The sequence below is a fragment of the Ailuropoda melanoleuca genome, chromosome 6 (genome assembly GCF_002007445.2).
Source record: "Ailuropoda melanoleuca isolate Jingjing chromosome 6, ASM200744v2, whole genome shotgun sequence".
Taxonomy (NCBI): Eukaryota; Metazoa; Chordata; class Mammalia; order Carnivora; family Ursidae; genus Ailuropoda; species Ailuropoda melanoleuca.
Window position 1 is genome coordinate 21,258,520 of NC_048223.1, and position 13,749 is coordinate 21,272,268.

General features: G+C 36.4%; 1 protein-coding gene across 2 annotated transcripts in view; it reads left to right on the forward strand.

Annotated features, from left to right (window-relative positions):
* The window catches only part of KCNH8 (potassium voltage-gated channel subfamily H member 8), a 365,555-nt gene that overhangs the window by 197,077 nt on the left and 154,729 nt on the right, over positions 1-13,749 (forward strand). For both annotated transcript variants that reach the window (XM_002924147.4, XM_034662055.1), the window contains exon 4: positions 13,364-13,491. In XM_002924147.4, the coding sequence (XP_002924193.1) occupies positions 13,364-13,491 (128 nt within the window). The remainder of the gene's footprint in view (positions 1-13,363; positions 13,492-13,749) is intronic.

Below are 13,749 nucleotides of genomic sequence, written 5' to 3' on the forward strand. Positions count from 1 at the left end.
CTGGTGCCTAATATTTACAACTTTGTGTTTTAGTCTATTTTATGTTCCCCCTCAGTTTTATGTTCCATAATGATTTTGGGGTGTCTTTTAAAGCACATATCCCCCAACTACCCACTCCAAATTCCACACGCTGTAACTAGAACTCAACCATTGGCAACTTCTAGATAACAACATGTTGACCTGAATTCTTTTACAGAACACCCAAAGAAGCATTAAAAACTTGTTCCTAGGGATACCCCACCCATGAAAGATTCCAGAAACTGCATTATTCAATGTCTTGATAAATCCATGATATAATATGTATATATAATAGCAGTGAGTAGGGATAATTGAATAATTGCAATTTTTGAGAGGATAAAATTGAAGAAAATATATATCTTCTTGATTAAAATTTCCATAAAAGAGACTTCTAAGCAACATGTGACTAAGCATTAAAAAAAATAAGTAATGAATGGGAGAATTCTGCTTATATCACGTTATAATACTTGTTATATTTAGGATATGAAAGAACTTTCTTTCTTTGATGTGTATTGTTAATTAATTAATTTATTTGATAAATACTGTCAGCACTATATACTAAAAGAGTAAATAATTAGAGGATGTTCCTACCAATCCATTAGATTTTTTATGGCTTGACACCATTTGTTTGCTCTTTCTGCCTCTAGAATATAACTTAAGTGCATACTGCACTCTAAATCCAAAAGCAAAAGTCAAGTCACATCTTCCCTTCTAGATTACTCCACTATTTCATTTAAAGGTTAAAATTAAATTCTTTGGCATGATCCCCAATAAACCAAGCCAAAAATGTTCTGTGTCTTTTTTCTACTAAACTGGCAACACTCAAAACTGAAAGAAATGGAGTAGAAAGCAGAAATGCATGGTCCTATGGCAGGTTGGTTTGTTATGTTATGTCTGTTATTTCTGATTTGTGTAACATACAACTCTTTCAGTGAAATTATTAGTGTCATTTAAAGATAATTACCTCAGCCTTGGTCCAGTTATTTGAATTTATCACTGAAAGACACTTTGATGAATTCAAAGAATCACACATCAAGGCATTTTCAAATCCCCCCCCTTTTTTTAAAGATTTATTTACTTATTTGAGAGAGTGCTGTGCGTGTGTGAGTGGGGTGGGGGGGAGGGAGAGACTCTCAAACAGACTCTCTGATGAGCGTGGAGCCCTATGCAAGCTTGATCTCAGGATCGTGACTTAAACTGAAATCAAGAGTCGAGGCTTAAGGAAGCTTAACCAAATGAGCCACCCAGGTACACCAAGGCATTTTCAATTTTACATGATATTTTCTGAAAATTTGTTTCCACCAAAATTGTTAAGGAGCATGGATTTTTAAAAAATAGCAATATTTACTCTTCCATTTGCCTCTCTTCCTTTGTCAACTGGTGTTTTTTTTCTTCTAATTTAAAAATTTACATATTTTAATTTTCAAATGTAGGGAGTAGTCCCTTTTTAAGATTCAAAATGGCTAGTGGTTTGGTACCTGCATGGATCAATAACCACAAACTTGGATGTTTTTAAAAAATTTTTTTATCATGAAAAGTTTTAATCAAAACAAAAAGGTAGAAAGGAAATTACAATAAACCTCATACAGCAATTATTTAGTTAGAAAATATTAACATTTAAAAGTGGATAAATATGAATTTACTTTAACAAATATCAAGGTGAGTAATTCTTGAGTCATTTTGAAATTTGATGTAAGTTATATAAATGAATTTTATTGCTTTTTATGGCTATTTAAACTAACCTTGGTCTTCACACCTAGTGTCTATCATAATTGTTAGCACTTTAAAATTTTCTGAATTCTTGGGGTGCCTGGCTGGCTGAGTCAGGGCATGTGACTCTTGTTCTCAGGGTCATGAGTTCAAGTCCCACGTTGGGCATAGATATTACTTAAAATTTTTTCTGAATTCTTAATATTAGTTTATCTTAATCCCTCACTTTATTTCCTGCTGTTTTGCTGCTTGGACTTCTCAGACTTTTAAAAAATTATTTTAGTTATTTCAGCTTTCACTCTCAAGGGAAAACTACTTGTTCTTGTAATAATTCTCTGGTATTATTCTGATTTCTTCTAACTCAATCAGAGGTCTTTTCAAAGGAAATCAAGTTCTGCCATTGAATTCTAAAACAATTCTCCTTTACCCTTTTAGACAATTTTTGTATAAAGTCTCCTCCCAAACTTCCCACAATCAGTGACTTAAATTCTTCACACAGAACAATTGAAATGAATATATCAACTACATGAATACAGAATCTGATTAAGTAACTCTACCAATGTTAGTAACTTACTTCCCTCTATCCTTAAACTAAGTAATGAGTAGAAAGATAAGCAACATAATACATCTTCCAGACCAGGAATACTGCATTATCCAGTACACCTCTCTACTACTGTACATGTTTTTCTAGTTTGAGAAAAGCAGAAAGAATAGTACTCTTTTGTTTCGATCCAAGATTACCTAATTAGTAATTTCCATTTTCTCTAAATGACAGAGTTCTTTCATTGAATAAAATCTCATTCCAAAGCTCATGTTTCTAAAACAGACACAAAGAAATGGGGCTTCCTGACCTAGTGCATTGCCTGGTGACTTTCTTCTGTCCCACACTCACATATTTCCATGCTACGACACTTCCTCTAAACCCTGAGAATCTACGGATCCCAATTAAAAGCCACAGCTCCTCAATGACTGGATATTTGATTATTATTTTTTTTTTTTAAGATTTTATTTATTTATTTGACAGAGATAGAGACAGCCAGCGAGAGAGGGAACACAAGCAGGGGGAGTGGGAGAGGAAGAAGCAGGCTCATAGCGGAAGAGCCTGATGTGGGGCTCGATCCCATAACGCCGGGATCACGCCCTGAGCCGAAGGCAGACGCTTAACCGCTGTGCCACCCAGGCGCCCCTGGATATTTGATTATTTTAAAGAATGTGGTCATAAATTTATGCGATATATATTGTGACTTGCTTTAAAAACTTTTTATTATATATGTATGTATACATATGTATGTAGAGTGTGGGTAGATTAGATTAGATAGATAAGTAGGTATGATACCTTGAATTTGCCTCAAAAGAAACTTGGAAGAGTGGAGTGGATAGAACTACATGAGACCATATGTGTATTCGTATTGTTGAAGCTTGGTGATGAGTAAACCAGAGATGCTGCTGTATAGAGAAACAGTACTCATAGGATATATGTATACATCATATATCCTATATGTAGATCCATATATCTATAGGATCTATGTATAAATCATATATCCATATATATATGTATATGTATATTTCTGATTTAGATAGTCAAGATCAGTACTAACCAGAAATCCAGGTGCACACTTTTGATTTGTCTTTTCTTTTTTGTATATATGTTGTACCTAATAAATGTTTACTTCAAGATGTAAATAAAATAAATAAACTGAAGATAATTACAACAGAATTGGGATAAAACATACATGACTTTATGAAATACAAAATCAAGTCTTATGCACAGCAATCTTTTGAGGATTTCTGTGGAAAATAGACTGAAAAAGATCAGAGATGAAAACAATGATGGCGATAATGATTATCTGATAAGCATAGCATCTAGCCACATTCCCACTAATCAATAGATATTCAAACACATAATGCCATACAATTACATAACGGGGAAGTATTTTTCTTATTTTGTTCACCAAAAGAAGTTAAATACCTATTATATGCTAGGCTCCATTTTAAATATTAATAATAAAACAATAAGACAGAATTATAAGAGTGACAGGTATAAAAATACACACACTTGTTTTGTAGATGTGATTTGTATGCCGCTAATGATAAATTTCTGGCATATGACAGTAAAGTGTCATATTCTAACAAGATGGATTCAGTGTAACAATTTTATAATAGATGGAGGTAACATGTGTTGAGGAAAGACTCCTTTTCCAAATTGACAAACTCTTGAGATGAGCCAGCATCACTGAGTATGAAAAACTAACTCTAGGCTTTCATGTAGCTTAGATTCTCAAATATTGAAAGCAATTAAAAGGCCTCAGTGTGCTGTGCTCAAAATCATTGAAAACAGACCAATACCTAGACACAATGTGAAAAATATTTTTGACTCTTATTTTGAAAGTTATGGATTCACAGGAATTAGCAAGGATAGTAGAAAGAGAAAAAGAAGTCCCAATTGTTCACAATAGTTACATCTTATATAAGTGTAGTATAATATCAAAACCAGGGAATTGACATTGTACAATATGTGTGTATAGATTTATACCATTATATCACATGGATAGATTTGTGTGACTACTACCATAATCAAGATATATGACTATTTTATCACTACAAATATCTCTCCCTTGCTATCCTTATATAGTCGTACTCACCTCCTACCCTCCACCATCCCTAACTTCTGATTACTGCTAATAATTTGTCCTTCATCTCCAACCTTTAGAGAATGTCACATGAATAGAATCATAGAAACATCTATTTGTGACCTTGAGATTAGCTTTTTTTCACTGAATATAATGCCCTAGAGGTCCATCCAAGTTGCTACATACATCAATAGTTTCTTTTTTTTTTTTTAAAGATTTTATTTATTTATTCGACAGAGATAGAGACAGCTAGCGAGAGAGGGAACACAAGCAGGGGGAGTGGGAGAGGAAGAAGCAGGCTCATAGCGGAGGAGCCTGATGTGGGACTCGATCCCGTAACGCCGGGATCACGCCCTGAGCCGAAGGCAGACGCTTAACCGCTGTGCTACCCAGGTGCCCCAATAGTTTGTTTCTTTTTATTCCTGAGTGGCATTCCATGATGAATATACCAGGATTTAAACATTGACTGATTGAGGGATATTTTGTTTCCAGTTCTTGGCTAATACAAGTAAAGCTGCAATGAACAATTGTGCACATGTTTTTGTGTGGACATACATTTTCACTTCTCTGGGATAATTGCCCAGGAATGCAATTGTGTGGTTAAGTATATATTTAGTTGTTATTTTTGTTTTTCAAGAAACTTCCAAACTATTTTTCAGAGTGACTGTATCATGTTACATTTCCATCAGCAATGGGTGAAACATCCAATTTCTCCACATTCTCACCAGCAATTGGTATTGTCACTGTTTTTCATTTTAGCTGTTCTAGTAGGTGAACAATGATATCTCATTTTATTCTCAATTTCTTTTTCCTTGATGGCTAGTGATATTGGACATCTTTTCACATGATTATTTGACATTCTCATGTCCTCTTTAGTGAAATGTATTTTTATGTGTTTTGCTCATTCTTTAATTAGATTGTTTGGATTTCATGATGTTGAGTTTTGAGAGCTCTTTACATATTCTAGCTATGTAGTTAGTTCTTTGTCAGTGATTTGGAAAAATTTTCTCCCTGCTCATAATTTCTACCATAAATGTGCTAATTTTGAAGCTTACATGTATTATTAAAATTCAATAATAACCACAGCAATTGTTTTGAACCAAGACCAACAAAAGAATTTTGGGGGGAGGAGAGTGTTTTTATCACTAAAATTACTTAACATGCCTGCACATGGGGATGAAAAGCTGACCAAAGGTAGTTGGATTTATTATTGTTTTCGAATTGTCTATAGACAACACTCCTTATTGCCTACACTTGGTTTGCTCTGTTCCTCTTACCCTGTCTTGGTATTCCATTGCTTCGATAGCCTGAGAGATTAGCAGGCTTTGTGACACTCTCAGAGTAGGAACATTTACCATATAGGATTATACAGTTAATCATATGGAAAATCATAGAGTATATAACCCTTAGATGTCTCTTGAAAAAAGTTACTTGAAGATGCCTTCCAGCCAACAGAGATGATTCAAAATTATAAATTTAAAAATGCGGAAGTTACAAATTTGTGTCTTTCCTTAACCAGTTTGGACCAGTTATATATTAGTCCAGAAGAATTCTTCAGTCCAAGGAGTAAGCCAGACCCCATAGCAACTTACTACATTTTTCTTCTTTCACTTCTAATCATTTCTATGTATTAGTAAATATTTTGTTCTGGTGCACGTCCTTACCCCACAGTTCAGATGTTAACTCTCACCTTGTCAGATCACCATTTAAACACCAACGAGTTGTATTTATTCTGAGCCGGAGACGAGTGGTTAAGCTCCAACACTGCTGATGTAGGCCGGGGTCTCTAGAAAGCAGCCCTGAGGACATTTATGAGGGAATTCTCTTAGGAACAATGCTTGAATAAAGGAAGAGGAGGGAGGGCAGAGCAGAGGGGAAAGCTGGGGAGCAGTGCAGCTGCCACAAGGTGTTTTGCTGACTCCCAAGTTCACCGCTTGTTAAAACTGGTGCCCTTTGAGTTGGGCAGGGGGTTTTCCAGTACGTTCCCGTAACGACTGGTTATTGAACACAAGCTGCTCTGGGAAATGGTGTCCCTTTGGTCAAGGTCACTTTCTACAGAGTGGTCTGAAGACTGAGATGGGGCCTCTGGGCAGGCACACTCCCAGCAACTGCAGACTTTTGCCTTTTAATTTTGAGGGGCATCTGGGCAGTACAGGCAGTACATCTCTGCTATCAGAATCACTGACTTTTTTCATTTCCCATCACAGAAGCAAGGCTTAATGAATGGCCAATGACCATGTGTATTGTAAAGCTTTTTAAAAAAGCCTAGAATAAAATCACCAGAATTAAAATTATTCCTGGAAGATGATGTTGTGAAAGACATTCATTTCCTGTGTTATGCTGTTTTACATTTCTAAATTTTATAAAATATACATATATTAGTTTCTGATATTCAAGGAACAAATGTGTATTACTACATAATTGCAATCAAGTTTATAAAAAATAAATGCAATACAAATTTGGAAGAAAATGCAGAAAACCCTTAATAAGGAAAACAAGTAGGCATTATTCATTTTTAAAATTTTTGTGTATTTTCCAAGTGAAACTTCTTTCACACTACAGAATTGAAAGCATAAAAATTCGTGATTTTTTAATGTTTTCTTGTAATTTTTTAAATACGGGGAGTTGTTTTGTTTTGTTTTTAGCCACCTTAAACTAAAATCTCTGCCTTAATGTCTAAATGGGAGCACCTGCTCTATTATAAGCCAATATGTTATAAAAGTATTTTACAATGTAAAGGAGGGGATGTGAGAGGAAGTGAGAAGGAAATAGAGCCTAAAACTGACAACTGGGGAGGTATGTGTTCCAGTGTGTGTCTCTCATGATGCAAGGAAAAGAGCAAAATGTGAAAAAAAACAGCAGAGGAAATAATGCCTATCTAGGAGATAGAGCCATTCTGACTCAACAGGATAACACAAGGGAGTGAAAGCATCTCATCACAGGCTACTGCCTAGTTGTCCATAATCTATGGTGAGGTAGAAAGAACACGAGATTTCAAGGAAGATCATTCAGGATTCAAATATCAATCAGTCCACCCATTTTGAATTTGGGCAAGTTACAGGATTTCTATGACCTCATTTGCTTTGCAATACGTGGAAAAATTGATGCCTTACAAAGTGAAGATGAAATGAGAACCAAGACAAAATTCCTAGCCTGATGTCTAGAACATGAGAGGGACTAAGCGAATGTTGCTAATACATGAAGTTTTGTTGAGAAGTCCTAACTCCCTGGAGTGTAAACATAACTTATTTTTTTCTGGAAATTATCCTCACTTGGTATTGGTCAATAACTGAAATTTCTTCTTTTATCATACTGCTTACAGACATAGTGCCTCCTCCCCTCGTATAGTACTCATTTACCTTTTCTGAACTGCTGATGATGTACAGGTCACTGGAATCTTCATCTTCTTCCTTTTGTTAGTTCACTACTGTTTTCACTTTCCTTCTCCCTTAGCTCAAGGTTCATCATTTTAAAGTCTCTTGTGCATAGACCCTATACTCTCTTGCACCTTCGTATTTTCTCTGTATCCATCTGACCAAGCTGCAAACTCAAAAGGAACAACAATACCTTTTCTTTGGCCTAAACACGTGGCTGCAAACTGCTGGCATAATACTTACATTAGGGAGGGTGGGAATCACTCTAAATGTATTTTTAGCAGCCACAAATGGGACAAATTCCCCAACAAATCTATCACTTTCCTTACTGGGCTTGACAGCCCATCCTCTACAACAAATATTTCAAGCATTCCTTCTTGTCTTCAAACTACCAGCTCCTACTAATTACCCCTCATCCTTAGCATTTGATTTCACCTCCAAAGTCAAGGAGAAAGAAAGGAACAAAGAAACAAAGGGAAAGGAAAAGAAAGAAAGGCCAGGGGAGGGGAGAGAGGGGGACCAAGGGGGAGAGGAGGGGACAGAGGGAAGAAAAAGGGTGAAAGAAAGAAAGAATCTCTCAGACTGGAGCTATTTCATCTTCCTGTCATGAAGCCTGTATGCTCACCTCCATGTATATGCAATCAGTGTCCTCCTTCCTTCCTGTTGAAAGAGAGGGATGGCATGTCTCTTCCATCTAAGGAGAATCACTCAAAGTGAGGTGTGCAGACACTATGGCCTCTCTCTTTCTTGGACCATTCTTCTCCCTCAGATTCTCTGACACCACAAGTAACCTTTCCCTTTTTTTTGTATTTCTCTTTTTCAAACTCTTTTTAGTCTCCCAGTTGGCCCATTACGTTTTTGAGGGCCTAGATTTTCTTCTGTCGCTCACTTGCAAGATAATTTCATAATCTATTAAGTGACAAAGTCATGCAACTTTTCTCTCTAAATATATTTTGAATGTGTCAGCTATGTCCCATCTTTACTGCTAGAGCCTGTTTCCACTGACCTCCTAAAATGGCTGCCTGGGTGATTCCTAACAACCTCTATTGATTCTTTCTAATCAGTTTCCACACTGCAGGTTAATGTGTTATTTTGAAAACTCAAATCTTCTTGTGTCATTTGAACGCTTAAAACCTTGCTATGGTTTCATGTGCCGGAACTGTTAATTGTTCCCCAGAACTCATCCATTAATAATAGAACCCTGTCAAACCTACAACAGAGATTCAACAGGGAACAAGGTTGCCCAGCTAGTGACTCTATTTCCTCGCCTCTTTGTAGCCAGGTGTGGCTAATACGGGGTGAGTAAGGGGTGGGAGTGACTTCTGGCTCCTCACAGGAAGCTTCATGCCCTCTACTTACTTCCTGTTCCTCCTCCCCCAGGGGAGCTGCCTAGACTCAGAGATAGAGACCACTTGTGAAGGATGGCAGAGGCTCCGCCACTTTAGTTTGCTCTCCTCTGCTGTGTTACAGGGACGGAGAAAAGAGTGAGACAGACACGCAGACCCACACAGAGAAAGAGAGAGAGTCATTTTCTTATTCAAGAGTTATTCAAGCCTAAGCTGTTCCCTAATTAATACTTTTGCCACTGCACTTAGAGTAAAAAGTAAAATTCTTAACGTGGCCTCAGAGGCCCTGAGTGATGGGTGATCTGTCTGTTCTGCCTCCCTCCCCGTTTCCCCTTTTACTTCTTTTCCTCCTGTTCTCTATATGCCAACTCTCCCGGACTTCTTTCAGTTTTTCAGAAACGCTGAACTCTTTTATGCCCAAGGCCCTCACACCTTTTATTTGCTCTGTCAGAAATGTTCCTCCCTCTGCGACCCCTCACCCTGTGTTACTTACAACTAATCCTTTTTCAGATTTTAACCTCAAGTCATTTTTCTTAAGCAATTGTTGTCCCCACCCCCCAACCTGGCCACCACACCAAAGAATTGAGTCAGTTCCCACAGCTAAGTGATCTGATACCACTTTAGTCTTGTCCTTTATCTGTTGTGAAATGTTTTTTTATTAAAACTTACACATGATATGTGTGTAGGTTAGTTTCCTGGGTCCACTTCTTTTTTTCTTTTTTCTTTTTTTTAACATTTTATTTATTTGAGAGAGAGAGAGAAAGCACGAGTGGGAGGGACAGAGGGATTGAGAGAGAGGATCTGCAGCGGACTGTGCACTGAGCCCAGAGCCTGGCGTTGGACTCGATCTATGACCCTGAGATGGAGACCTGAGCTGAAACCAAGAGTCAGATGCTTAACCGACTGCACCGCTCAGACGCCCCCTGAATCCAATTATAACACACACATATGTGTGTTGATTATGTGTAGTTTTACAGCACATATGTTCCCCTAAATATATTTTACTTAGTTTCGCATGTGTGTGAACATTATAAATATGTTGCTTTGTTGTCTGTGTTCTATTTCTTTCTTTTGTACTCATGTTTTTGAGATATTTCTATGCTAACAGGTGGACACTATTTCATTCATTTTCCATTTATTCCTACATATGTCCATTAATAGAATTTTAATATTCTATCTCTACCGCAGTTTGTTTATACCTTCTTTTGTTTATGAACATTGGGTTTATTCTAGTTATGTGAACAAACACACGTCTGTGTTACTTATATGTATATATGCTTATGTGTTTGTGTGTATGTGCAAATTACAAATATTGCTGTCATGAGTACTTTGTATATATTTTTAAAAAATAAGCTGCTCCCTATTCTATTTGTGATTTCTTTTTTCTTTTCTTTTCTTTTTTTTTTTTTTAAGTCAGGAGCCATCAAACCAGGAGCATTTTAAATTCATTTCTCTGCTTGGAAGATTTTATTTTATTTTAATTCATTTTACTTTATATATTTATTTTCTTTTTCAGTGTAGAAAGGGTGGTTTTATTAAAGCACAGGGACAGGACCTGTGGGCAAAAAGAGCTTCCTCTGCTTGGGAGATTTTTAGACACATTGGTAGAATGATTTTCAATTCAATCCTGCACAAGAATTAGATTGTAATGAAACTTTTCAAGGAAAACTTCTTTTCTTCCATTTAGAGCCAAGATCAAGATAGATATGTTTTTTGTTTTTTTGGGTTTCTTTTGCTATTTCCCTTTGAGGGGCCCTTTTTTAAGACTAAAAAAATTACTGTTGTTTCCTTTGGAAAATCTCAACTATTAGTTAGATTTCTCCATGGAGAAGGGAATTGGCTTATTACCTGTCATTAATCTCTCTAATCTGGTCCATTTGGTAGTTACCATTGTAATTCCACCTGGCATTTTGATACCAACTGGTAGAAGCAGCCCATTGGCCTTTCCCACCATATTCCTATAGACATGGTTTTTAAAACTCTGGCTGTTTTCATATGTAAATACATTTAAAATTATGCCCGGCTGGATTAATAATTACATTTTTAAAAACACTGTTCAAGAATTCTGTGTAGGGGTCCCTGGGTGGCTCAGTCAGTTGAGCGTCTGCCTTCACCTCAGGTCATGATCTCAGGGCCCTGAGACTGAGCCCTGCATCAGGCTCCCTGCTCAGTGGGGAGACTGCTTCTCCCTCTTCCTCTGCCTGCCGCTCCCCTTGCTTGTGCGTACGCTCTCTCTCTCTCTCTAATAAATAAATAAAATATTAAAAAAAAGAAGAGTTCTGTATAGACCAAAAACCTGAACATACGAACACATGATCTTAACCTTTAACAAGACAATGAAATGTGCTTGTCCAGCCATGAGTTTCCAAAACAAAGTGCGCCTTTTGATGTTCTGTTTTTGTTTCTTAATCTGTTTTTAGTGATTCAAGCCTATAGTAATGTATCGTATTTTATTTTAAACATTCTTTCAAAAGAAGAAACAAAAGGTGAACAATTAAAAAAAACCATGTAACATCAGATTAGACTTTTGCAGGGAATAAAACACCCTATTTTCTGGTCATTAAAAGCATGCCAGGGTAGAGTGGGAATTGGGTGCAGTTAAAGTCCTTGAAAGACTTGGAGTCCAATCTCAGATAGACAGGGACAATGATACACATTACTCTAAGTGACAGTCAACAACCAGGCAGTATTCCTGCCCCCGCTACGTGTGGGAGGAGTCGGAACTTTGAACCAGTCTGGCTTCACATACTGCCTTTATTCCTTACTAGCTGTGTGATCATATTATGCCTTTTAGGTTTCTCGTCTATAAATGGAGGATAATAATACTAATCTCACTGGATATTTATGAGGATTAATTGAAATAATAAATAGAACAAAGACAGGCACATAGTAGCTATCGATAATAGTTATATGGTTTCCCCACCATAGCAACCAAACCACATCATTTTTATGAAAGAGAGAAATCAAAGAGCCTTTGTAATACTACAGAGATTGGATGATGAAGCTTAGATAAATAATAGTTTTTAGTTTTTATATTTTGCACTCACCGTAATATAGATACAATTTATTTAGGATGAAATTGTATGTTGACCGACTAACCAAATAAAGACTAAGTGTTTCTTAATGTCATATAACACTTTTTTTTCCTCTTGGATAGTAGCCCTTTGGGAAGATAATAATAGCTGGATATCTACCTAATTTTACTGAAATAGAGTCCAATTGGATTAAAGATATAAATGTCAAAAACAAAAAAAGACATAAAGATGTCAGAAGAAAGCATGCATAGGCTTTTAAAACAATATTTTAGTGAATAGCAGTTTGGCTATGCAGGACATAATGTCTAGACACCACAATGGGTACATCATTAAATCTGACAACATAAAAATTAAAAATTTCTATACTGAATAAATAAAATTCAAAGACGAGTAACAAAATGGGAGCACTGTTGGCAGCATACATGACAAGAAAATGGCAATTAGTACACAAAGAGCTCTTGCAAGTAAATAAAAAAATACCAATGTAACTTTAATACTGGCAAAAATAATATGAATAGAATTCACAAAAATAAATGCAATTAACATACATATTTAGAATGATTTACAAGTTACTTCGAGGTGAAAAAAAAAGATTATGTAGAGTTTTTATGGGGTACCTTGGTGGCTCAGTTACTTAAGTGTTTAAGTGTCTGCCTTCTGCTCAGGTTGTGATCCTGGGGTCCTGGGATTTAGCTGCCTCAGTTTCCCTTCACCATGGGGAGTCTGCTTCTCCCTCTCCCCCTCCCCCTGTACATGCTTTCCCTCTCGCTCTCTCTCCCTCTCTCTCAAATAAATAAATAAAAGAATAAAATCTTTTTTAAGAAAGAGTTTTTCTTGGAAACTTCCATTTATGCAAAGAAAAATAAATATAAATGTTGATATAGCATTGGAACGGGAAAAATACCAAGAAAAAATATTGGGAGCTGAATTAGGATATGAATATCAAATAGCAGGAAGATAGGAGTAATATTTTTTTGACTTTTGATGTAATATTTTTCTGAACTGTTTGAAATTTCCTCTATTCTCCTGTATGTTTTACTGTAATTTAAAAAATTAATGCAGGTAATATGATGACAAAAAATATAAATTGTAAAGGACTAAAATCAAATAGATGCCATTAGGAGACAGCAGGTAAGTTTAAGTGTTGAAAAACGTGTACTGTGTGTCTTGAAAGGGAACTGTCAAAACTTGACTTTCTTGGGATGAAATGACGCATTCATTGGTGCTTAATGAGTTTTATTTTCCCCCAGACAGAGCCAAAGGAAGATCAAGAGCAGGGACCCACTTTGACTCAGCCCGGAGACGGAGCCGAGCGGTCCTTTATCACATCTCTGGGCACCTGCAAAGAAGAGAAAAGAACAAATTGAAAATAAATAATGTAGGTGGTATGTGTGTACACTACGAATGCTAGAGTTTCCCCTGGTGCCAATATTTGATTCACTAAAGAAAGGCTCCAATTACTCATTTATTGGCTTTCCTAGATTTTTTTGCACTTTGGTTTGTGCTTTCCTATAAAGAATAAACTAGAAAAGGTCAGCAATCAGGAGGCATTTCTGCAATAAAAGTGCTTAATCATAGTGTTATCACAGCACAGAGATTAGAATATCACTGTAGTCAGTACAATACAGTACAGGGG